A 25,441-nucleotide genomic window follows, 5' to 3' on the forward strand; every position below is an offset into this window, starting at 1 on the left:
GGGGCAGAGACACAGGCAGAGGGAGAAGCAGGCTCCATGCACCGGGAGCCCGACGTGGGATTCGATCCCGGGTCTCCAGATCGGGCCGTGGGCCAAAGGCAGGCGCTAAACCGCTGCGCCACCCAGGGATCCCATGTCTCTGCCTTACTCTCTCCCTTTCTCTCTCTCTAGAGTGAATAAATAAAATCTTAAAAACAACAACAACAAAGAATTTATAAATCAGAGCTGTTTAAACCTAGTCTTCCGGTGACAGGCACTGAGGAGGGCACTTGATGGGATGAGCACTGGGTGTTATACTATACGTTGGCAAATTGAATTTAAGTTAAAAAAAAATTAACCTATTCTTCTGGTTGTGGTAGACTTTAGATTGTTAATCTTTTTATTTTTCAACACTATTTTCACTAGCACCCCTTCTATGATTGATTTTATAGCTTATTTCAGTTCACACCTGCCAGTGTTTTAGTCCAACCTGGCTCAAAACAGAGAACCATGATCAGCCTGAGTAATCAACCTGAGACATTAACATGAGCTCACCTCAAAAATGGATTTGAGAGTAAAAGGGTGGGGAGAAAAAAGGAAGTATTTAGGGAAGAGATGAAAGTTATTAAAATGGCTCAGTTCAATCTAACAAGTTTTATCGGGTGCAAAACTATGCTAGTCATTTTAGTAATGCCAAAATAAGCAAGACAGTCTGCCATCAGGGAATCTAGCGTATGAGGTGAAGAAGTGGTGCATAAATTACTAAAGTATCATGCAGAGTACATAAAGGAAACACAAGGAGAGGGGGGAAAACTACCATTAATTAAGGACATTTTTAACATGTCAGAGGCAGTCCCATATATGGACTCACATATCTTAACGACCCCTCCAAAACTTCCAGGTAAGCTGAGGGAGGATAGGTAAGTTGTTCAAGGTCATCCAAGCTAGAAAGTGTATACTGGCTTTTGTCCGAAGCCTAGGCTCCGTTCAAGACGTCATTGCTAAGAGGGAGACCAAGGAGGAGTGGAAAGGGAGTAAGCACGCCTGGATACTCCTAGCTGCGGTGGAGGGAACAAAGGGACCAGAGGAGCCGTTCGCGCGGCGTGTAGGTGGGCCTTGAAGGATGGACGGGAGATTGGGCGGGCCCGCGTGGGGAGGGCGGGACGTTCAGCCGCAGGAGTAAGGAGAGCTGCTGGCGCATCTCCCAGTTCCTCCACTGGAGGAGTCGATCCAGGCTGGGAAACTCACGTGCGGCGGGTCGTTTCCTCTCCGCCCCACCCCAGGCTTTTCCTTGGGGCTTTTCATCGGTCACCGGTCGCGCCGTTAGGTATACATTATTTCTGTAACTGGAAAAATCTCAGTGTTTTAACAGCGACCACCGAGTCCCTAGCGCGGTGGGCGGAATCCTGCCGGCGCCCCTGGCACACCCCCCCCCTCCCGGCGCCTCAGCCAGGCCGCCGCCACCTGGCGGGCGCTCGTCCCCCGGGAAGGGCGCTCACCCCCGCGGGCGTTGCGCCTGCGGCCGCCGGGGTCCGAGCGGGGGCCGAGGGGGCCGGGCCGGGGCAGCCCGGCGGGGGCGGGGCGGCGCGGCAGGCGCGGGGCTGGGGGGGCGGCGCTGCAGGAGCGGCCGGCGCACCTGCCCGGAGCGGCGGGGCGGCCGGCGGCTGCGCGGGCCGACGTGCCCCCCCTTCCACTCCCGCCTTGCCGTGTGTTTACGTGGAGACGAAGATGGCGGCGGCGGTGACGGCGTTCCCCGGGCGGCGGAGGGCGGTCGGCCAGTGAGCGCGGAGACTGGTTCCACGCCGGGCGGGGGGGCGGGGGGCGCCGGGCCCGGCCCTGCCTCCGAAGCGGCGGGGCTTGCTGTCCCACGTCCCTCGGCAGCGACCTTCCGTTTTTACCCCGGACCCACTCCCTGTCTTCCCCCAGCCTTCCCGTCAGAGGCCATGGAGGACGAGGAGAGACAGAGGAAGCTGGAGGCCGGCAAAGCGAAGGTAAGAGCCCCGGAGGCTGCTGGGGCCCGCGGTGGGAGGCGGTGGCCGGAGAGGGGCGGGAGAGGGCCTGGGAGGCCGAGGTCGCCGCAGCCCCGGCTCGCCGCCCGGCCGGGAGCTGCCGCAGGACCCGACTTTCCCCTTCGCCCTCTTCTCCTTTTTCCAGTTGAAAACGCTTGGTGTGACCGCCTAGCGGATGATACTTCCGTGAACGTTGGGTGGTGCGGCTCTGCCTTGTGAATGCCCAAATAAAACCCTTCCTTTCCTGCCTTGCCGGAGGCTGGGATTCGCTGCTTCTAACCGTCCAGCCTTTCACTGTTCGAGGGAGTTCTCTGCCTAGTTGCAGGCATTGTGCTTCCCAGGGTGGGGATCGAGGCTTCTCTTTATCTGGTGGGGGATTTGCGCGTCGCTCACCAGCTTAGCCTTCTCGGTGGCAGGCTGGCACCCCTGGGTACGCGATTGGCCTGTGGCAGCTGCCTTGGCGGTGGCCTCCGTGTGCCACAAGTGCCAGCTGCGGAGTTGGCGTCGGGGGCGCTTTAGACACAGCGTTCTGTTCTGCGTTTGTGTTTGGAGGTCTTTGTCGTGGCAGGCGCTTCTGTGGTGTGTGGAACGGTAGTGCAGTCTGAACCCACTGCGGGCGACGGAAGGTACCATGTTCTAAGCAACACCTATGGAATTCCTGCTCTCAGTGATCGAATCGATGTATGCGTTCCAGTGAGTCCGTATCTTATGTCTGCGTGAAAGAAAAAAAAAAACAAACAAACCTGTAAAGCCAAGGATACCTGACTATAAACAGATACTCCTCACCGACCTTCTGAAAAATTTGATAGACGAGACCTAAATTAAATAGCATATTTCTTTTAAAAATTACATAGTCGAGTCTGTCTTCTAGCTGGTCTCCAAGCCCCCCCCCCATCCTCCGTTATGACGACGTTATCTTTTATAGATTATATACCGTCTTATTAGAGATAATTGTTAACAGTCATACTTGGACCACAATTAAATTATAATATAGTTAATTGTTGTTGTTTTTTCTTTCTTGTTCTCTTTTCCTTCCTCCAAATAAATAAAAGGGACAGGGGTCCATGATTTCAGTAATCATTGAAGGGCTATACTGCAGAGATGCGGTAGTAGATGCTCAACCCAAGTTTCTTAGATGAGTATGCATATAACTTAGCTTCATATTTCTGAAATACAGTTGGCTTTCCCGTAAGTTCCTTCTATCTGAGATCAAAGCTTGAGGGCTTTTATGTTACCAGGTAGATATTTACTTTAAAATCTGTAAATGGAGGAAAAGGGGAATCAAGGAATCTTAAGAAGCCCAGAGCTGCTTACATTTCTGCAACCTGAAAGTCTGAGCAAGCTCTGAATCCAAGAAGGTGGATAAAGTGTGTGCCTCCTTTGGAGGCATTGACGTTCTAATTAGACATTTCATTAATTCAAAGTTTGGATTGCCTGCCCCCAGAATTATCTTCCTAAAGATATGTACGAAGTAGTCCTACAAAATATTCTTTGCTTTGGACAACACGTATAACAGGATTTATTTAAATTGATTTGGCCAAAAAAAAAAAATTCTAGTTTCTTTGTGTGTGTGTGTGTGTGTTTGTCTGTCCTTCAGTACTCTGCTTATGGAGTGAAAATCTTTTTCCTTTAATAGTCACTTATATTGTAGAGGATTATTGTCTTCTGGAGTTGAGCCCAGTTTTTCTAGTGAGAAATAAATCTGTCAGATCTATAAGGCAAGATTTCTTTGCAGGAACATTAGCTGTACAATATAAAAACACTGGAAACAAGGAGAGAATTAGAATCATTGTTTTCAGATCATGTGAGTGCATCGGAATATTACGCAGCCATTAAGATTGATGACCAATAAAAATATGAAAAATAGAATGAAAACAGCATCATCAAAATTAGTGTATATATTATTGTTTTAACTTGTGTGCTCTTAGATTAGGACTTAAAAATTTTGTAAAGTCATTCAGCAAGCCTATATTGAACTCAACTCCTGTTTTATACCAACAGTTGGAAATTTAGAGATGGTGACAGTCTCTGTTCTCGAGTTGCTCACAGTTTAGTGGGAGAGACAGACACTGGGTAATATGCACAGTGAGAGAAGAGGTACAGTAGGATTTGGGGTGAATTTTTGATTTGTAAAAGTGTGTTAAATGCTGCTACCTTGCTTTTAAGACTACAGAGAAGGCTCTTGATATTAATGCAGCCAGTCATGGTACCTACCACATAGTAGGTACTCAAATATTTGCTTAATGAGTGAATGAGTAGAATGACTATGAGTCGTTCATAGGTACTACTTTATTAGAATGTTGTAATTTAATAGCAGTAATTCTCTTAATTGGAAGTCTGTTATTGATGGCATCAGAAATCACTTACACTGATGATTTCTAAAGCTTATTTAGAAAGTTGGCTTTCTGAATGTCTTGTTTATTCACTGAACTTAAATATTGTATTTGATAATATAATTTTATGAACCATAGCTTTTTAATTTTTCTCTTGGTGCTTGGTAAGCTGATCATTGAAAAATTTGCTGTCTGTATTTAGATCTTATAAATGATTATTGTTTTTAAGGTTTGCATGCAGCGTAGTATGCTTTATAAAATAGCAACAAAAATTGCAATGATGGAATAAACTCTGGTACATGTGGCCATTAAAATAATGCTATAAAGATTTTTTTCAATTGGAAAAATGTCCATAAATAGTGCCAGGTTAATAAGAATGTTACCATATAAAGTCTATGTACATACCTATATATATGAAGACACCAGAAAAAAAAATGCACTAAGATGTAAATGATGGTTATCTCTGGGTGGTGGGTTATTGGCAATTTTAATATTCTTTACACTTTTAGTATTTTCCAGATTCTCTACAGCATTTTTTAGGATCAGTAAAAAATGTTTAAATGCTATTTTTAAATACAGTAAAAGCTTATCAAATAGAGTATGATGAAGAACTCATTATACTGTATGGTTATTATAGAGAATTTAAAAAAATGAAGTACAAAAAAGGTAGGTTTTCTAAGGGCTCTCACTTTGGTGTACTCCTGCAACTGTAATTCGTATTCCAGTGTTGCTTGTGTTCCATAGTTGGGAGGCTGAATTATTAGACTTGCATGGACTTCCTTTCTGTTTTGTAGTTCTTTTTTCCTTGCTATTCTCATTGCCGTGGTCATGTTCGTCTTGCCTTACTCCATCTCCTCTGACTCTTTTGCTAATTTGTTTTAGATTGCTGTGACTGGAGAACTTAGTGAATTTGATAGGATGGTTTATAAAAATCAGAGCCAGTGGAGTGCAATGAGTGGGTTTTAGGACAGTTCAGTTTTTCTACTTGTTGGTTTTTTGGTTGCAGTTGAGTTCTCAGCTACTTCCTCAGTGTTAATGTAGCAAGAAGCCTGACCCATGGAGATGTGAGACATTACTGCATTATTAAGTAAATATTTTCAGAGCTGGACTAACCCCATTTACAAGGTGCTGATGGGGATGGGACTACACAGACTGGCTTTGTGTTAAACTACTTTAAATGACTTCATTCTTTTCCAAGTGAAATTATTTACACTTATATAAAGAAAGTATTTTAATATTAGTGAACAAAATTAGAAAACAGTTGGGTAATTAGTATTATTAATCACTGTTATTACCCCTGTAAATTCACATTGGGTATACTTAACATTTTATTCAACATTCTATTCATGTACCAGAATTCAGTAAAACCAAAGTTTTGCACCAGCCATCCAGCATTGTATATAACTGGCATTATTTGTTGAATAATTAAGATTTTTGCCTATTGCATTCAGTAAGTATTTATTGTATGATTTTTATTTAATGAGCATTTTCTGTTTGAAAAGTAGTGCCATTTGTATGCAAAAAAGGACAGGGCTCTATGCAAGCTCTGTGTTAGGTTATTGATAGCTGAACTTTTTTTTTTTTTTTTTTTTTGATAGCTGAACTTTTTAATTACTGTTTCCACTGAATAGACAAAGTTACTTCTGGTGCAGAATTGTTCCTTGCTTAATTAATTCAGATACATTGCTCCACCACTAAGCAAATTGCTCTTCATCCTTGTTTCTTTAAAACTTTCTAGTTTTTTCTTTTTTGAATAAGTACAATCCGGGAATCAATAGTTGCATGCTCTGCCACTGAGCCAGCCAGGCACCCCCAAACTTTCTAGTTTTTTATTCTTATATGTGACATAACTTACTTAGCTTTCAAAGTGGATACAGCAGTTTGATACCTTCATCATCATTTTTTTTCCATCATCATTTATTGTAACAGTTGTGTATTGTCTCTGACTTAAAAACTAATTCATGAGCTTTAGGCTTTATTGAAAAACAAAACAAAACATGGTTTTTAGATTATGAGCTTTAAGAGGGGTAATATAGAGGAAAGAATGAGCAGAATAGGCTTCTTAAAGTGTATAATGAACAAAAGTTTCTACGGCAAATCCAAGAAATGGCAGGAAATGGGTGAAAGAGCCATAAGATCCAATGAAGAGAGATTTAGCAAAGAGGTCTAGGGTGTCCTGTCAGTGAAACTGAAAGTTGAATGAGCACCTGGAAGAGAGGGAGTGACAAAGATAGGATATATCCAAGTAACTAGAATATGACAAGATTGGGTAAGAATTCTTTTTAAACAAAAACGCCTCTTATTTTTATATATGAAGCTTGTAGGAAGAGCTCAACTATGACAGTAAAATAATCTATTATAGGCTACTAATTATTGAAATGTAAGTAAATTTCTAATATGGAACTAGAAAAAGTTCTCTGGTAAACATTAAATGATAAGGAACATCACATTTCTTTAAGATTCCACTAAAATTGAAATTAGTCATCTTATTTCATTGGTTAACAGCACTTTAAAAGTTTTAATTTGGAAAAACTTCAGATTTTATAAAGGTTGTTTTGCATCTGGGGTATATATGTATGTGTGTGTGTGAGAATTTATAATACAACTATTTGGCATACTTTTAGAAAAGGCACTAGGACTTCGGAGACATTTATTTGCTTATTTGTTCAGCTGACATTTTTGAACGCCTACGACTGCAACTATGGACTTTTACTTAGCAAGCATGTATTTAAATTATCACAAATTCTGTGCATTATTGTCTATGAGAATAATCGTTTTGCAGGACATGAATCTCAACAGGTGTTTTGGAGAATAAATGAGATAGTGATTGAGAACTTTTCAAGTTCTGGTGCTACATGTTAAAAAAGCTATGATTTTTTAAAATTGAGATGAAATTCGCATAACAAAAATAAATCGTATAAAAATGAATAATTCAGTGGTATTTAGTAAATACATAGTTTACAACCATCAATTCCATCTAGTTCCAAACATTTTTATCATCCCAGAATAAAACCCTGTACATTAAACAGATACTCTTAATTCCTTCCTTCCCCCAGTCCCCAGCAACCACCAGTCTTTCTGTTTCTGTTTGATGTACCTACTTCAGATATTTCTTAAAAATGGAATCCTATAATATTTGACCCTTATTGTCTGACTTTTTTCACTTAGTATAATGTTTTCAAGGTTCATCCATTTTGTAACATGCATCCAGACTTCATTCCATTTTATGGCTGAATAATAATCCATTATAGCACTTATTACATTTTGTTTATTCATTCACTGGCAGGCATTTGAGTTTTTCCCATTATTTGGCTATTATGAATAGCACTGCTATGAACATTCATATATATATGTGTGTGTGTATATATATATATGGGTGTGTGTGTGTGTGTGTGTGTGTATATATATATATCATGAAATATATGTGTGTATATATATATACACATATATTTGAATACCTGTTTTCTTTCTCTTGGGAATATACCTAGCAGTGGAATTGCTGGATCATAAAGTAATCCTGTGGTTTTTGAAGAACTGCCAAACTGGTTTTCCACAGCAGCTGTACCATTTTACATGTCTACCAGCAGTGTATGAAGATTCTAGTTTCTCTGTATAACCACCAATATTTGTTGTTTTCTGTTTTTAAAATTTTTTTTTTTATTGTAGCTGTTCAGGTGTGTGGAAAGTGGTATCTCATATGTTTTAACTAGTGATTTCCTAATGACTGAGAGATTTTGAACATCTTTTCATGTATTTTTGGGCCATTTGTCTTCTTTGGAGAAATGTCTATTCAAGTCCTTTGCCCATTTTCTAATTGGATTGTTGCCAGTTGTTATATTAGTTATTATTATTTATCATATGCATTTTTTCTACATACAGAGAAAGAATACTTGTGCGTGGGCAGATGGGAGAGAGGCAGACAGAGAGAACCACACATCTCAGTAGGATTATCTTTCATCTTGGTTTTTTTTTTTTTTTTTTTTTTAAGACTTCTGGGCTCTTCCAAAATTTAAACTGTTGCTTTGAATAATAGGTTCTTAGTAAATTGATTAGAGCATGATGCTAAAGTTTGATTTCTGTGTGGGCCATTGAGTCATTCCGTTCCATGGCCAGCTGTTTTACAAGTGCATGCAGTTGGTCTGGGGGCACCTGTTGGGTTTTTGGCTTGATCATTACCAATCCATTTTTATTGTGAGAACAAAATAACCCAGTCTTGTTCAGTAACAAAAGGGCCTATCCTTTTCATATGTGAACACAATCGATTACCAGTATTTCACTAGTATAACATATTTTTGTTGTCCTGTTGACTTCCCTTTTATTTATAGTGTTTTTGTGGTCGTAGTCACCAAAATAAGGACACTCAATGCTCATCTTGTATGCTGCATAAAGTTTTGGTTGATTTGCACATGGATTTAACACTATTCATTATTCTAGAATAAGTTATTTATTTAAATCTATAGATTCTTTTGTATCATGAAAAATTCCTTTATCCTCTGTTCATGAACAGTATCATGTCTGTTTCAAGTTGCCATCAGGGTTGTGATTGTTATACTGTTCATTTCGATTTTTGTATGGTCTAAACAATTTTCTGTAAGTCCTTTTTTCCTCCCGTTTGAGGGATCTTTTCTTAAAGCCCCCAAAGTCATCAATTTGACTCGTAAGAACTACACTAAACTTTACTACTCAAAATCCTAGTCTGTAAGATTTCAGTTTGTAAATTTTATTGATTGAATAGGTTCTCTGGTTTACAGATCTCTGAAAAACAGTAAAAAAATCTAGAATCACTTTCTTGCTCTCCCTTTTTTCCTTCTCTTTATACCAAACACACTTCAAAATTCCTTGTTCACTAAGAATCATTTATTGTGAGCTCTGTGATTATGCTGTATTTATTTCTTAGGAGTCTCACTTTTATTCAAGTTGATATTGTCTTATTGTTTCCCCAGGGAAAATAGATAGGGTTAGGGACCAGTTATAACTAAAAATACTTGTTCTCTATTTATCAAAATTCAAATTTAACTTATGAAAGTAAATGAGGGAGATCCATGGGATTGCAGTGTACTTAGGGGCAGTGATCCCAGTGAGTTACCACACCATTTATGGTCTGTTAACTGTGTATACATATGTTGATTTCTTTTATTTTTTATTTTTTATTTTTTATTTTTTATTATTTTTTACTTTTAAAAAATTTTTTTAGCCCATATGTTGATTTCTTAAGTCAAATAAGTACATGCTCTAAAGGGCAAAGTCATAGAACATATGTAAAAACTGCATTAGCAAATATCTGCTGGAAGTTTATGAAATACCGGATTTTGTAATGTTATTTTTTTAGGGACACCTGGCTGGCTCAGTGGTCGAGCATCTGCCTTAAGCTTGGCGTGATCCTGGGATCTGGGATCCAGTCCTGCATTGGGCTCCCTGCAGGGAGCCTGCTTCTCCCTCTGCCTGTGTCTCCGTTTCTTTTTCTCTGTGTGTCTCTCATGAATAAATAAATAAATCTTTAAAAAAAAAAAAAAGAAACTTTTTTATTCTTAGACAACTTAAAGATATTGGAAGTATTTCCAGTACTTTTATGTAAAATCTTTTACACTTACCAAATTAATGTTTAAATTTTGATTTGCATAAATTTCTTTTATAATGAAAATACATGTCTGAGCATTTTTACTCAGTGATTTCCCTTTAATACGAAAACTCTCACTTTTTCACTTCAACCAATAGCAATTTTTATAATAGAGATTGAAAAGAGGAGAAGATTCATTTGGGATATATGTATTTATATGTGTATACCCACACATATATATATATTTTTTAGTTGAGTATATATTTTAAATTCTAAGGGTAAAATCCAGTATTAGTAATTTTAGTAGGCCTTAGGGTTTTATATATATATATTTATTTATTAGAGTGAGAGAGAGCAGGGTGAGCAAGAGAGAACATGAGAGGGGGTGGGCAGAGGGAAAGGGAGAAGCGGGCTCCCTGCTCATGGGGGCTCAATCCGAGAACTCTGAAATCATGACCTGAGCTGAAGGTAGACTTTTAACTGACTGCGCCATGCAGGCACCCCCGCAGGTCTCAGGGCTGTAATCTTTTTTTTTTTTTTTTAATATATATATATTATTTATTTATTTATTTATTTTTTCTCAGGGCTGTAATCTTAAGACAGGAAAGTCTGTATGCAGTCTTTTTTTCCTTTAGGATTTGAATTTAAGCATTTTTAAGGTTCTAGAGTTCTTTTTTATCTCAATGCCATCATATTTCAGAGGCCAAGTAGGTTATACGTATTCAGAAAGCATCTCAGCTGAAAACCAAAGTCCTTTTAAGTATTTTGCAATTGTTTTCCTATATCCTGCAAACTCATAACCCATTCCCATTAATTTTTTTAATTCAGAATTTGTTTTGGGGCTCCTGAGTGGCTCAGTCAGTTAAGTGTCTGCCTTTCTGGCTCAGGTCATGATCCTAGGGTCCTGGGGTCAAGCCCCTCAAGGGGTTCCCCGCTCAGTGAGGAGCCTGCTCCTTTTCCCTCTGCCAGTCCCCCTGCTTGTGGTCTCTTGCTTGCTCTCAAATAAATAAATAAAATCTATTTTTAAAAATATCTTTTATATTTAGCCTTTTTCTTTCCATTCTAATACCATTCACTACGCAGTAAAATCAGGCCCACTTTACCTCATCTTCTATTTGGTTTCCCTGGCACTCTCCTTTACTTTTTTGGATCCAACCAGTCATCACATTTTGCTGACTTTACCTCCTAAATATTTCTTGATTTATGCCCATTTCTGTTCCTATCTCGTTATCTCTCACTTGGACGATGGAAGTTTGACAGTGGGATAAAGAATATGAATTCAATAGTAATAGCTACCAGTTATTGAGCACTTTCTAATGCAAGGCATTATGCTAAGGGTTATATTTATTAGCTCATTTAATCCTTACAACTGTTCTAAGAGCTGTGGATGCTGTTGCTATCCCTATTTTATAGGTGGGAAAACTGGAGAGGTTAAGTAATTTGCACAGAGTCATAGTGACAGAGCAGGGGTTTAAATCCAGTCTGTCCAGGGGCACCTGGGTGGCTCAGTTGGTTAAGCGTCTGCCTTTGACTCAGGTCATTATCCCAGAGTCCTAAGATCGAGCTGCTCAGGGGAGAGTCTGCTTCTCCCTCACCCTCTGCTGCCCTCACTGCTTGTGGTGTATGCTACGTGATTTTTCCAAGTTGTTGTTATGAAAAGCAATATAATTGTAGTGGTTATGAGCTCAGACTAGACCAGATCATCTAGGATCAAATCATGGCACTGCCATTTTTTAGCTTTGTGACATTACGCAAGTTCCTTAACTATTCTGTGCCTCTGCTCTCCATTTGGAAGATGAGAATAATAACAGTACCTGCCTTGGGGTTCTGAGAATTCAGCTAATACTTATAAAGTACTTATAGGGCAGCCTGGGTGGCTCAGCGGTTTAGTGCTGCCTTTAGCCCAGGGCGTGATCGTGGAGACCCGGATCAAGTCCCACGTCAGGCTCCCGGCATGTTTCTCCCTCTGCCTGTGTCTCTGCCTCTCTCTGTCTGTCTCTCTCATGAATCAATAAATAAAATCTTAAAAGAAAAAGTACTTAGAATATTGTCAGACTATGAGAAGTGTTCAAGAAGTATTAGCCATCATCATTATCCTTCTCATGCTGGAGCATAGAAGATTAAGGTATATAGCAGAAAATTAGATTGGAGAAATAGACTGGGATCAGATAATGAGAAGCCATAGGTGTTATTTAAAGTAGTATGGATTTTATCCTAAAAGTAGCAGAAAACTGTTAAAAGAATGTATATTTGATATGTTTAACCTCTGAAGAGGTTATTCCTTCCAAAAAATATATCCCGTAGTCAGGTAGATATGCTACCACCAGGTGGCAGTTCTGTTATTACTATATAGATGAAGCAGTAAAACCATTTTTAAAAAATTATAAAATATTGATTTGATTAATATAGCTAAATGTAAATACAAATATCCTAATTCTAGTAGGACTTTTTTCTTTTCTTTCTTTTTTTAAACATTTATCTATTTGAGAAAGAGAGAGCTCATAGGAGTGTACAAGCAGGGGAAAGGGGCAGAGGGAGACAGAAAAGGAGAATCTCCAGCAGACTCCCTGCTGAGTGAGGAGCCCACCATGGGGCTTGATTCTGCAACCTTGAGATGGTGACCTGACTGAAGTGAAAAACTAGATGTGTAACTGACTGAGGCACCCAGGCATCCTGGGCTTTTTTTATTTTCAAAAACCTAAGATTATTTAAGGAAGGAGAGAAAATAGAGAGTTATTATTATAAAGATAGATTTCAAAGGAAGGTAAATGAAATATAATTGGACCTCATGGGAACCTGAAAAGGCATTTGGAATCAGTGTTGTTCTCTACGTCATCTCTAATCTTTCATAATATCTGATATTCCCCTTTTTGCAGGTCAGCTTCCTTTGCCTGTACATCAGTTTACACATGACCAAAAATTATGAGATGAATTCCCAAGTCTGTCCTAGTTAATGAGGTTGTTTCTCAACCATATACTTAAAAAAAAAAGAAAAGCAGGGGGGAGAAGACTTATTTAAGTAGTGGGAGCCTGTCTCTTCATAGAATAAGCACCTAGCCTAGTGATTCCCAAACTTTTTGCACAACAGAAGCACCTAGGAAGCTTCAAACAATTTTGAATCCTAAGTCATACTCCAGCCCAAAATCAGAGTGTCTGGGGTAGAGTCAGAACTTTTTTTTTGAGAGAGCAATTGAGTGTGGGAGTGGGGGTGGGGCAGAGGGAGTCCATGACCCTGAAAGCCTGAAATCATGACCTGAGCCGAAATCAAGAGTCAGACGCCCAACCAACTGAACCACCCAGACACCTCTGGACTCACTATTTTTTTTTTTAATATTTATTTATTTAAGAGAGAGAGAGTAGGGGGAGGGGCATAGGGAGAGAATCTCAAGCGGACTCCTGAGCCAGAGGTCACGGTGCTCAATCTCACAACCCTGAGATCATGACCTGAGCTGAAACCAAGAGTCAGATTCTTAACTGACTGAGCCACCCAGGCACCCCGAAACTCACTATTTTTTTTAAAGATCCTCAGTATGTAGTAAAGTTTCAGATCCAGTAACATCACTGTGTGATTGTGCAACACTGAGTGATTATACATAAACATGCATATGCCATCTACTTTCCTTGGTGTGCAACTGAAGAAGTAGGGATGATACATGTCAGCAAGAAAACTGGCTATGTTAGATATAGGGAAAAGTATTTGAGTCTGCAACATGACTAGCAGGTTTATAAGGTGAATTTTACCTTATGGTTGATTTTAGGGATATTTGTAGATTTTATTTATTTATTTGTTTATTTATTTATTTATTTAAAGATTTTATGTATTTATTCATGAGAGATGAGAGAGAGAGGGAGAGGCAGAGACACAGGCAGAGGGAGAAGCGGGCTCCATGCAGGGAGCCCGATGTGGGACTCGATCCTGGGTCTCCAGGATCCGGCCCTGGACTGAAGGTGGTGCTAAACCACTGAGCCACCCGGGCTGCCCTATTTATAGATTTATATGATTATTATATCATACACTGATTTTAGAATCCTGCATGTAAGATGCATCTCCCCTCTGTTATCTTTCTTTTTTTTTTATTATTTATTCATGATAGTCATAGAGAGAGGAGAGAGAGGCAGAGACACAGGCAGAGGGAGAAGCGGGCTCCATGCTGGGAGCTCAACGTGGGACTCGATCCTGGGACTCCGGGATCACGCCCTGGGCCAAAGGCAGGCACTAAACCGCTGAGCCACCCAGGGTTCCCCTCTCTTATCATTCTGGACGTCTTTCTTGCCTCCTTATTCCCTAATTCCAGGAGAAGAATTGAATTGACTTGCTTCTTTTCTCAAACTAGAGTGGCAGAAGAGACCTGGGTGTCATAGAAGGTAGGAGCCCTGGCTAATTTCTTCAGAAGGAAGTTCTGCATACTTTAAAAATACCTAAATTAATTGTGATTCATCTACAAAAGAATAAATCTAAAATGTATAGATAAGGGGCACCTGGGTGGTTCAGTTAGATGTCCATGTCTTGATTTCAGGGTTGTGAGTTCAAGTCCACACCCAGCGTGGAGTCTGCTTAAGAAAAATGTATAGTTTTTTTGTATAGTCTACAAGAATTACCTTTATACTTGCTACCCAGCTTAAGAAATAGACACATTCAGGGATCCCTGGGTGGCGCAGCGGTTTGGCGCCTGCCTTTGGCCCAGGGCGCGATCCTGGAAACCCGGGATCGAGTCCCACGTCGGGCTCCTGGTGCATGGAGCCTGCTTCTCCCTCTGCCTGTGTCTCTGCCTCTCTCTCTCTCTGTGTGACTATCATAAATAAATAAAAATTAAAAAAAAAAAAAAAGAAAGAAATAGGCACATTCAAATACATTTGAAAATCTAATTCCAGGGATGCCTGGGTGGCTTGGTGGTTGAGCATCTGCCTTTGGCTCAGGATGTGATCCCAGAGACCGGGGATCGAGTCCCACATCGGGCTCCCTGCATGGAGCCTGCTTCTCCCTCTGCCTGTGTCTCTGTCTCTCTCCCTGTCTCTCATAAACAAATAAATAAATGAATGAATGAATGAATGAATGAATGAATAAATAAAATCAGAAAGAAAAGAAAAGAAAAGAATCTAATTCCATCTCCTCCCCCTTGCCACTTCAGGTAACTACAGTTCTGAATTTTATCATAGCTTTGCTTTTCTGTATCACATATGTATACATAAACTTTACTGGTTTTCCTGGTTTTGAAGTTCAAAACTTAATCATGTTGTAAGCAGTCTTTAGTGATTTGCTTTATGTTCAGTGTTATGTAGAGAATGTTCACTTCTGCATAGTTATTCTGTTATTGGAATTTTCCCTTAGTATCTTTGGCATTGGGTTGTCCAGGTTTCTTTTTGCTATTACAAACATTGCTGCTGAGTTAACTTTTCTCCATCTTCTGATGCACAGCACATGCCAAGGGCTAGATGTGTGCAGATTGTGATCTCAAGGCCTGTCAGTTCTTGGGGAATAGTGACTGTGTTAGGAAAGGAGGCAGGAAGAATAAATGAAGTCAAAAGCAAACTATTACTTTTGTAATATATATAATTATATATCTCATTATATCACATAAATGATCATGGACAGATATTCTTTGGAGCTGTTATGGACACTGGAAAGCTGACAGGATGGGCCTTTGAACTGACTAGATGTAGTAGTTCTTCCATTATTAAATTGAGAATTCCTGCAAAAAGAAGATACATATATCAGAAGGAATAGTAGTCTATAACCTATGGCTTATAAAGGAAACCTCAAGTGATAAACTGGCTTGTATTTATGTTGCTAAGAGAGATCATATCTGTTACAGATATACCTTGGTTTAAGGATTCTCTGGTAAAAGATGTACACTGCTTTTATTTACTTATAAAGAGATTAGGCTTTGTAATATGCAGAGACTATATAAAATTTGGACATAGTCCATTCTTCTCACTGTTTTAGTAACTGAGGTGACAGTGAAATGCAAGAGGCAGGTGGCATGTGCACAGTGAAGATGTGATGACCTGTCAGTGTTGGCAGTTACACTTACAAGGTTTGGTGATGGTGTCTGGTGAGGCTGATGAAAGTGCCTGGGTCCCAGGACAGCATATTCCTGGGCTCTGCCTTCTCTGTTTTTTAGAATGAGATTTGTGTTAGATGTGTAGTTGTATTTTGTCATTTAAAAAAAATGGTGATATTAATTTACAAGCCCATGGTAGTCTTACTAGCGAATATTGTTTACAGATCTGAGGGGGAGGGACACTGAAGATTTTTCAAAGAAGAAAACAATCACCCATAGTCTCAAGTCTCAATCCACAAGTAATCACTGTTTGTGGATTCTTTGTTTCTGTGTAAGTTTTTAAACTTAACTGGAATCATATTCTATGCAGTTTGGGCCTCATACTCCCCTGACTTTATGTTGAGAGCATTTTCTCACATTAAAATTTTTTGGGGAAACATTATTTTTGACAGTTACATTGTATGGTTGTGCAACAATGTAATCATGGGCCCGGTATACCATCTTTAAGGAAAAATTCATATTAAATAATCTCTACACCTAGTGTGGGACTCGAACTCACAACCCCGAGATCAAGAGTCACATGCTTTTCTGACTGAGCCAGCCAGGTTACCCCATCCTTTTTTTTTTTTTTTTTAAGAAACTGCAGATGTTCTAAAGTTCTGAGGAATACTGCCTAAAATTATTGTTTAGTGATACCTCTTTTTTTAAAATTTTTTTATTGGAGTTCTAGTGATACCTCTTTTTATAAAAAATATATTTTTTTATTCAACAAATATTCATTTGAGAACCTATGCACAAGCACTCATCTAGACTTAAGAGTATTATGTAGGCTTTGATTTTGATTAAGAATCCCTGCCCTCGGGACACCTGGGTGGCTCGGTGGTTTGGCATCTGCCTTTGGCCCGGGGTGTGATCCTGGAGTCCCAGGATCGAGTCTCGTGTCAGGCTCCCTGCATGGAGCCTGCTTCTCCCTCTGCCTCTGCCTCTCTCTCTGTGTCTCTGTGTCTCTCATGAATAGATAAATAAAATCTTAAACAACAACAACAAAAAAGAATCCCTGCCCTCCTGGAGCTTACCGTCTGGTTATTTGTTCTGAAATAAATTGACTTCATATAATCAGTAACATGAGTCTAGAACAGTATTTGATAATTTTACATACTTATATTTGTTCTAAATACAAGAGTCATTCTTTTTATTCTGCATCTGTCATCTTTTTTTGTTTGGGGTCATTTGGTAATAGATACTGTTTTTTTTAATTGTTTTTCAGGCAGTGGTTTTTGTTTGATTTTTAAAAGAGGAAGTGGGGAGGGGCAGTGGGAAAGGGAAGGGGAGAGTCTCAAGAAGGCTCCACATCCAGTACGGAGCCCAACACTAGGCTTAATCCCACAACCCTGAGATCATGACCTGAGCTGAAACCAAGAGCCAGACGCTTAACCAACTGAGTCACCCAGGAGCCCTTCTAGCAATGTTTTTGGGTTTTTTTTTAAGACTCATAATGTAAAATTCTAGCTTCTACTCCTTTATAAGTGAGAGTAGGAGGAGGAGAAAGGATAGGGAACAATTGAAAAAATTCTTCCAGAGAGCCCTTAAAACTGGAAGAAATCTTTATTTTTTAAAATTTGTTAGAGAGAGAGCATGCACACATGCATGTGTGAGTGGGGTGGGGGAGAGGGACAAGGAGAGAGAATGCAAGCAGACTCCCCGCTGAGCATGGGGCCTAATGCGAGCTCAGTCTCATGATCCTGAGATCATGACCTGAGCTAAAATCAGCAGTTGGACATGTAACTGAGCCACCCAGGTGCCCCAAAACTTGAGAGAATCTTAAAACGTCCTTCGAATCTACCTTTTCATTGTACAGTTGAAGAAATTGGGTTCTGCTGAGGTCAAGTGGCTTGTCCAGTGTCCTAAAGCTAGCTTATTATACTCTCTTCAGATGTAGCAATCCAGTACTCTATTATATGTAATCTGTATTCTTTTTGAAATATTATTTTCATTCAACAAATATTTGTGCCTACTATGTGCCATACAACGAAATGTATTAAAATTTTCAAAATTAAAATGATTCCTTAGACTGCAGAATCTGTTTTCTTCTTAGACATGAAGGTGTTACAAAACTAATAAAAAATCTATATTGAATGAGATTAATTATAGAGTAAATAAAAATATAAATAAAACTGATGGCTCAGTAATATAAAGTTCTGAGGTCTTTTCCCTATCTGATATTTTTGAGGCTTTTTGGCATTATTATCTTCCAACAGTTTGTGATACTGTTAGAAAATATGCTTCAGAGCATCCTTAAAATGTTGCTTTTGTCTTCTTTGCTTTTCAGTTGCCCTACATACAAATTGTCTTTGAGTCAACTGTTATAATCTTCTTTTTGTTTCCATAGTTAGGCCCCTGGAATTTTGTTGTAATAGTTTGTACAGCATTCTTGTGCAGCATTCATTAAGGAATATTAAAAAGGTTTAAAGGCAGCACTGACAAGTACACATAGTTAACATAATTAGAATTAATTAGGATTTCTTAAATTTTCTACAGCGAAAACAGAAAATGGCTCAATTGATTATAGCTGTTTTTGGAAACTGGAGAGACTAGATAACATTTTAAAAATATTTTATCTCTTTTGGATTTGTGTGTGTATATTGTGTGTTTTCCCACCAGTTTTGTCAAAAAAGTATTTGTTGGTTTGGTGATTTCTTATATTCATGCCTTTACACTTAGTGTTCTAGGATTTGAAGTATAATAACAAATGAGGGGATAAAAGGAACTCAGTGCATGGAACATAAATTGATATAATAGAAAAAAATGGATTTGGAGTCAGGTGATCTTGTTCTATTTTGCCGCTTCACTGATTATGATCTTAGGCAAATAAGATCTCAGCTTCCACGTTCTTTTTTCTAGTAGGATACTTCCTGACCTCTTCTGACATCCCCAACCAGATTAAGTCTTTACATTGTAGGCTTTCTTTTGTACCTAAATGTTATCGTCAAAGCACTTTTTATTTCTTAAAATGATATATTTCTGTTTTTATCTGTATTTGTTTAATTTGTTCTTCTTACCTGGATTACAAATCAGAAGAATATGGTTTGTATCTGTTTGATTCATTACTTCCTATACCATCTGTACTACCATTAGCACAGTGCTGGATACATGATAGGCAGTTAGTAAATATTTTTAAAATAAATAAACTACCTAATACCTGTCACATGCCAACATATTTCCTTCACAGATAAAAACTCAAGAACCACATTTCCAATAGAAAGCCACCTTTGAGAAAATCAGGATAGCTGAAAATCAGGAAGCTCCCATACCACCTACTTAAAGATATATAGGAGTACTTTTATTTGTGAAATTGTATGCTAACTTTTATCTTACTTGCTTCTCACAACTCAGTGAAGTAATATAATAGACTGGCCTTAACTAAAAGATCCTACTAGTAGGACAATGTATTTTGATTCATGATTAGCACAATGCCTGGCATGTAGTTAACACTCAGTGAACACTTGATAAACAGGTTACAATTCGTAGGTTTTTTTTAAGGGACACTATAAAAACTTGGCATGTTTTTATATAGCTCTTTTAAGTTCTTTATTTTATTGAGGTTGATTACTTACAAAGTTTTAAGTATTGAACTTAGGGAATAAATTATCAGTCATTTTTGTTTAGTAGTATATTCATGTGCTGGTCAGAGTGAGATACTTGTTTGAGATCTGAATCAGTTTTGAAAGACAAGTGTATATGGACATGATATCTTTCCAGTAAATCTTGCAACTATTTCTGTGCCTACATATGTTAACGTTTTTATAATTGGCTTCCAAATGACAAACACAGATGGCCGTAGTCTGAATTTTCAGCATGTTTTAGAATAAATGTTTTCTCAGTAATTTAAAGTGTATCATTTCAATATCAGATGATTAACTAATTGAGTAGTTTCTGATTTTTGTTTTTCTGCTCACTTGCCACTTTTCAGATTTAAAATAAAAATAGTCTAGATAGGTATAAGAAATCAGACTTATGATCTTACTCCTCTCATACTTTTATGAAATGGAATTCTTGCTGAAAAGCTGTTGTGGAAATTATATATTGATTTTTAAAATCAAAGTATAATTAACATGTAGCATTTATATTAGTTTCAGGTGTACAATATAATGATTCAGCAATTTTATACATTTCTCATTGGTCATCAGGATAAGTGTATTCTCACTTGCCTTTATCTGTTTCACCCATCTCTTGTCTCTACCTCCCCTCTACAGTTTCATCTCTGTATTTGAGTGTCTTTTTATGCTTGTTTTGTTTTTTAAATTCCACAGACAAATGAAATTATGTTATTTGTCTTAGTCTGACTTACTGTGTTTAGTATAATGCCCTCCAAGTCTTCCCACATTGTCTCAAATGGCATGATCTCTCTCTCTTTCTTTTAGAGAGGTAGAGAGATGGAGGGAGGGGAGAGGGAGAGAGAGAATCCTAAGCAGACTCTGCACCCAATGTGGAGCCTGACTCAGACTTGATCCCATGACCCTGAGACATGGCCTGAGCTAAAATCAAGTTAGACACCCAACCAGCTAAGCCAGTGGCACAATCTTGTTTTTTTATGGCCGTATAATATTCCATTGTCTATATGTAGCACAACTTCATATAGAAGTTGCTTCCATATCTTGCTTATAGTAAATAATAATACTACAATAAACATGGGGGTGTAAATATCTTTTTAAATTCATGTTTTCATTTTCTTTGAGTAAATATAGTGGAAGTACTGGATTACATGGTAATGCTATTTTTAATTTTTTGAGGAATCTCCATACTGTCTCACAATGGCTGCATCAATACACACTCCCAGCAGCCACCCAAAAGGGTTTTTCTCCACATCCTCAGCAACACTTATGTCTTGTGTTTTTGATTTTAGTCATTCTGACAAGGAGTAGAGTGATAGCTCAGTGTGGTTTTGATTTGCATTTCCTTGATGATGAGTGTAGCTTTTTATGCATCTGTTAGCCATCTATATGTCTTCTTTGGAGAAATGTCTATTCAGAACCTCTGTTCATTTTTTAGTCAGATTGGTTTTTTTTCATGTTGAGTTGCATAGTTCTTTATAATTTTTATGAAACAGAACTCTTGCTAAAAAGCTATTTTGGGGAAAAAAAAAGCTATTTTGGGCATTATTTTTGAGAATTAGGTGTCTGGTTTTGTTTTGTTTTGCCTGATGGAGGAAGAGATGGTGAGAGGGATTATTTTTTGTTTAAAATCATTTAATTGCTGATTTTAATTCTAAGATCATGAAACTTTTCTACATAGTAGAATTAGATATGCCTGTTATATCATAATTGCCTTGTTTATGGAACAGTGCTTAAAGTGATTTTTTTGGTGGTGACTTTTCTGTAAAAGATAAGGTTTTTTTTTTTTCCCACTCAACATGTATTCTTTTAGTACTGTTCCAGACTTTAAATATATAGCAATGAATGGAACAAAAGTCTTTATTCTCATACTGTTTACCTTCTGATTAATTGTTCTGAAAAAATAGTATAACTTTGTATAATCAGTAAAAGGCCTAAAACAGTGTCTAGTAATTTTATGTTCTGAGAAGTGATTTACTCTAAACATTGTAATAAAACCATTCTATCTTTTTCAGAATTTTTATTTATTTAAGTAATCTCTATTCCCAGTGTGGAATTTGAACTCACGACCCCGAGATCAACAAGAGTTTCATGCTCCTCTGACTGAGCCAGCCAGATGCCCCAAGAACCCTTCTACTTTTTATTCTCTATTAATAACTTTTTCATTTTGTTTCATTTAGTAATGAATGCCTTAGAGGTGTTTATTTAAAAATCAAACTTTTTAAAATACAGTTTTAGTTTTCTCCTTTTTTACATATTTGTACATATAAATATATATATAATCTTAACAAGTTGAAATTTTAAACAGAATATTCATCTTTGTCTTTATATTCTCTGCTATCTGGGTATGTTTTCTAACACAGACAACATGGAATTTTAAGAAGTTTCTGAAGTTGAACTTACATATCAAGAATGTTACTATTATTAATATTTTTCTTGGTTTTACGTCCTCCGTGAGGGATCTTTTTAAATGATGTGCCTAGACTTTTCATTCTATTTACAGATAATATGTAATAGTGTTTCAGTTGGTTTATTTTTAAGAATGAATTTACTGTCCTCCAGAGTAGTTTAAATGCATTCCAGCAGCTTAATAATGTACAAATAGAGGCAACTGGTCTTACATCTGTTCCTTAAGGCAGACATAAAGTAGGGTAACAGGCCAGTTGCTAAATAACTGGGAAAAGTTTTTAATGTGATATATTTTACATTCTACAGGATCAGCAATTGATTAGATATTTCTGACTTGTGAGTTAGATGTCTTTAAGTGATCACTACTACATAGCTGTATCCTTTTTTTCACCTGCAACAGACAAAATAAGTATAAAATATGCTGTGTTATTCTATAAGCTCTTGTATTTGTCACATATTTTGATAGCTAATAATATCTATGTCATTATTAAGATTGTTTTAATACTTCGTAGCATAAGAAATTTGTTGGCCATCTTTGTGCTTGGTCATATAATTAATTATATAATTAATACACTGGTAGTAGATTTCCTTCTTTTAAGGCACAAAGGGACTTATACCTGTTCTTATGCTTTTGTTCTCTAAATGATCAAGTAGCTCAAAATTAAATTTAAGAATTGGTGACTAGTAGTTGCTTCATGTAAAATTTAGAAAATTTGTTCCATAAGAAAGGAAATTTCAAATGAGCATAAAGAAAAATACCAGTAGTCTCCAATCTAGAGAGATACCAAAGTTGTAGCTATATTCTTCCAGAATTTATCTATGCCTTTTGAAGTCTCTGAGCCTGAGCCCTGCTTGTCTTTGTCGAAAGAGATGCACACCATTTTCCTTTTATTAAAAAAAGATTCTATTGCAATATTATTTTATATATACGACTGTGTCATAAACAGCTTTATTTTTTCACATATATTTTTATATAAACGTCTTTATTATTATGGATGATATATGTTAACATTATTTTAGTTGAGTTAATCCAGTGTTGCCCAAAGTATATAATGCATACTTCCGATTTTAGGTGGTGATAAGGTATTTTAGGTGATACTCTGATCCAATATTAAATAATAGCGAATGGTATCATAAGAAAGTTAATACTTTACCAGGTTTTTTTTTTTTAGCCCATCTGTTTACAGTAAGCCAAAAGTCTGTTTGATGCTCATATATCCTTAATACTTCTTTAACACTTGTCTGTTTCTCTTACAATCTTCAGCAATAATACCTAACTAAAAATTTAGTAATGTAGTGTTATTTTTCGTTAGTTACTCCTGTTTGCTATTTTCTTTAAGGAAATCACAAGTGATAGTGGCTTTTAATTTATACCAGGATAGAAAGTCTCCTATTAAAATAAATCTAGATTAGTATGCTAGTTAAAACATGGTAAGTTAATGATGAGTATATAGATGGCATTAGGGCATAGCAAAAATCCTGATGATATGCAGATGGTTAGGGGGTAGGAAGCACTATTGTTTAACATTTAAGTTATTTCAAAATTTTTCCCGTTAGAAACAAGGCTACAGTGATCATTTGTACAGCTAAATCTTTTACATGGACAAATTACATTTAGTATAAATTAGTAGAAGTCCCAGAAATTTCACAAGGCAAATGCATTTAGACCTCTTATATTTTTGCATAATCTAACATTCAGAGATTACTCTCGCTAAACAATGAGTGAGACTGCCTATTTTCCCTATTCTACTCAACTCTGGGCTAATTTTTTTTCTTTAGACATAACGTTTTCAGTTCTTAATATTTGAATAGCATTCGTTCAGAAGTACCTAATTTCTTTGCAATTCAGTAGTTATATTAAGAACTCTAATAACTGTTCTTTATTTAGTTATCACTTTAGTGGTGGTTTGATCTTGTAAAGAAAGTGACTCCAAAGATACTTGCTTTTTTCATAGTGATGGTAAAGAAAAATTAACTCTAATGATACGGACAATGTCTTTTTTTCCGTAGCTTGCCCAGTTTCGACAGAGGAAAGCTCAATCTGATGGGCAGAATCCTTCTAAGAAGCAGAAAAAAAAGAGGAAGACTTCAAGCAGTAAACATGATGTGTCAACATACCATGCTTTGAATATTGAACACTCACAAAGTGATGAAATGTACATAAATAGTTCTCAGAGAGTAGGAACAACTGTGACTCCTGAATCCGCGCTAATCAAACGTGATGAGGTCTTCTCTGTTGAAGTAAGTATTCATCTAGATTTTTGAATGTTAGAATTCCAAGTGGAAAGTTGTAATGACAACACTCATTAGTACCCTGTGCCATTTTTGTGAGCTTGATTCAATAAACATTTGTAGTACAACAACTGTAATACATCAGGGATTCAGCACCAAGGATACAATGGGAAATATAACATTCTCTGCCCCTTAGGAAAGTCAGTCAAGTGGGGAAGGCAGATGTAAGATAGTCTGTGTACTCTGATTACAGCTATGGTAACAAAAATGCATATGGAACCCTTGAGTACCATGGTTTGTGGGAATGCTAAGCTTAGCTATAGCAAAGAAGTAGGTAAGGCAACCTCTGTGATGGAGAAGCAACATTCACAAGAACATGAAACTATATGATGTGATTTGGAAACTGTAAGAAGTTTAGTTTTAAAAGCATCACAGAATAATGGGGATGGGGTGATGGTAAAGGTGAGAGGCAGGAGATTGCACCTGGCCCATAGTAGGCTCTAAATAAAGACTAGTTTTCTTCCTTTCTTTAGTAGTGTAATTTTCCAGATAAGGTGATGTGGGAGAATTTAGAAGTGGGTTGACATGGTGTGTGGGGTGGAGCTTACCAACTAAGACCAGGAGTAGAGAAGGCTGGGATGCTTAGGAGAAAGAGTGGTGGATGAGAAATATAATAATTATAATTTGGATTGTACGCTGCCATGTTTATATAGAAACAAAGATTTAAATGATTTATAGGATTTGAGCTTTATGAAAAAGTTCAGGGGTGTTAGAGATTTGCTAAGAGTAGATCTTTTTGTAATTCCCTACTTAGAATTTTTGAACATCTTAGCTATGTAGATTATTATTTTTCATCAAATTTGGGAAGCTTTTGGGCATTGTATCTTCAAATATTCTCTCTGCTCTTTTCTGTCCCCTCTTCTGGGTCTCCTATTTTTCATGTTACTATGTTTGATATTGTTGCACAGATCTCTCAGGCTCTGTCATTTTTCTTCATTCTCTTTTAATCTTTTCCTTAGACTGCTTAATTTCAATTGAACTCTAAAAGTTTGCAGATTCTTTCTTATCAGATCTGTCAAGCCCCCTAATGAATTTTTCATTTCAGTTATTTTACTTTTAGAAAAATTTATTATTTTTTTAAATTTTTATTATTTCTTAAAGTAATCTCTACACCCCACATGGGGTTTGAACTCACAACCCCACAATCAAGAGTCGCATGCTCTACAGACTGAGCCTGCCAGTCCTCTTTGGTTCTTTTATAGTGATAGTCTCTATTTTGTAAGGCAGTATCCTTATAGTTTTCTTTAGT

The 25,441-nt window shown here is 37.6% G+C and overlaps 1 protein-coding gene across 12 annotated transcripts in view; it reads left to right on the plus strand.

Moving 5' to 3' along the window:
• The first annotated feature begins 456 nt into the window (after positions 1–456).
• Positions 457–25,441, plus strand: part of AKAP9 (A-kinase anchoring protein 9) — a 154,194-nt gene continuing 129,209 nt past the window's right edge. For 9 of the 12 annotated variants that reach the window (XM_049093401.1, XM_025471397.3, XM_025471399.3 and 6 more), the window contains exons 1-2: positions 1,563–1,970; positions 23,911–24,141. In XM_049093401.1, coding sequence (XP_048949358.1) covers positions 1,923–1,970; positions 23,911–24,141 — 279 coding nt within the window. In that variant the 5' untranslated portion in view covers positions 1,563–1,922. Of the gene's footprint in view, positions 1,307–1,562; positions 1,971–23,910; positions 24,142–25,441 lie in introns of those variants that run through there. The other 3 variants (XM_025471391.3, XM_049093404.1, XM_049093403.1) reach the window with 2 other exon arrangements.

This window comes from Canis lupus, chromosome 14 (genome assembly GCF_003254725.2).
Source record: "Canis lupus dingo isolate Sandy chromosome 14, ASM325472v2, whole genome shotgun sequence".
Classification (NCBI taxonomy): Eukaryota; Metazoa; Chordata; class Mammalia; order Carnivora; family Canidae; genus Canis; species Canis lupus.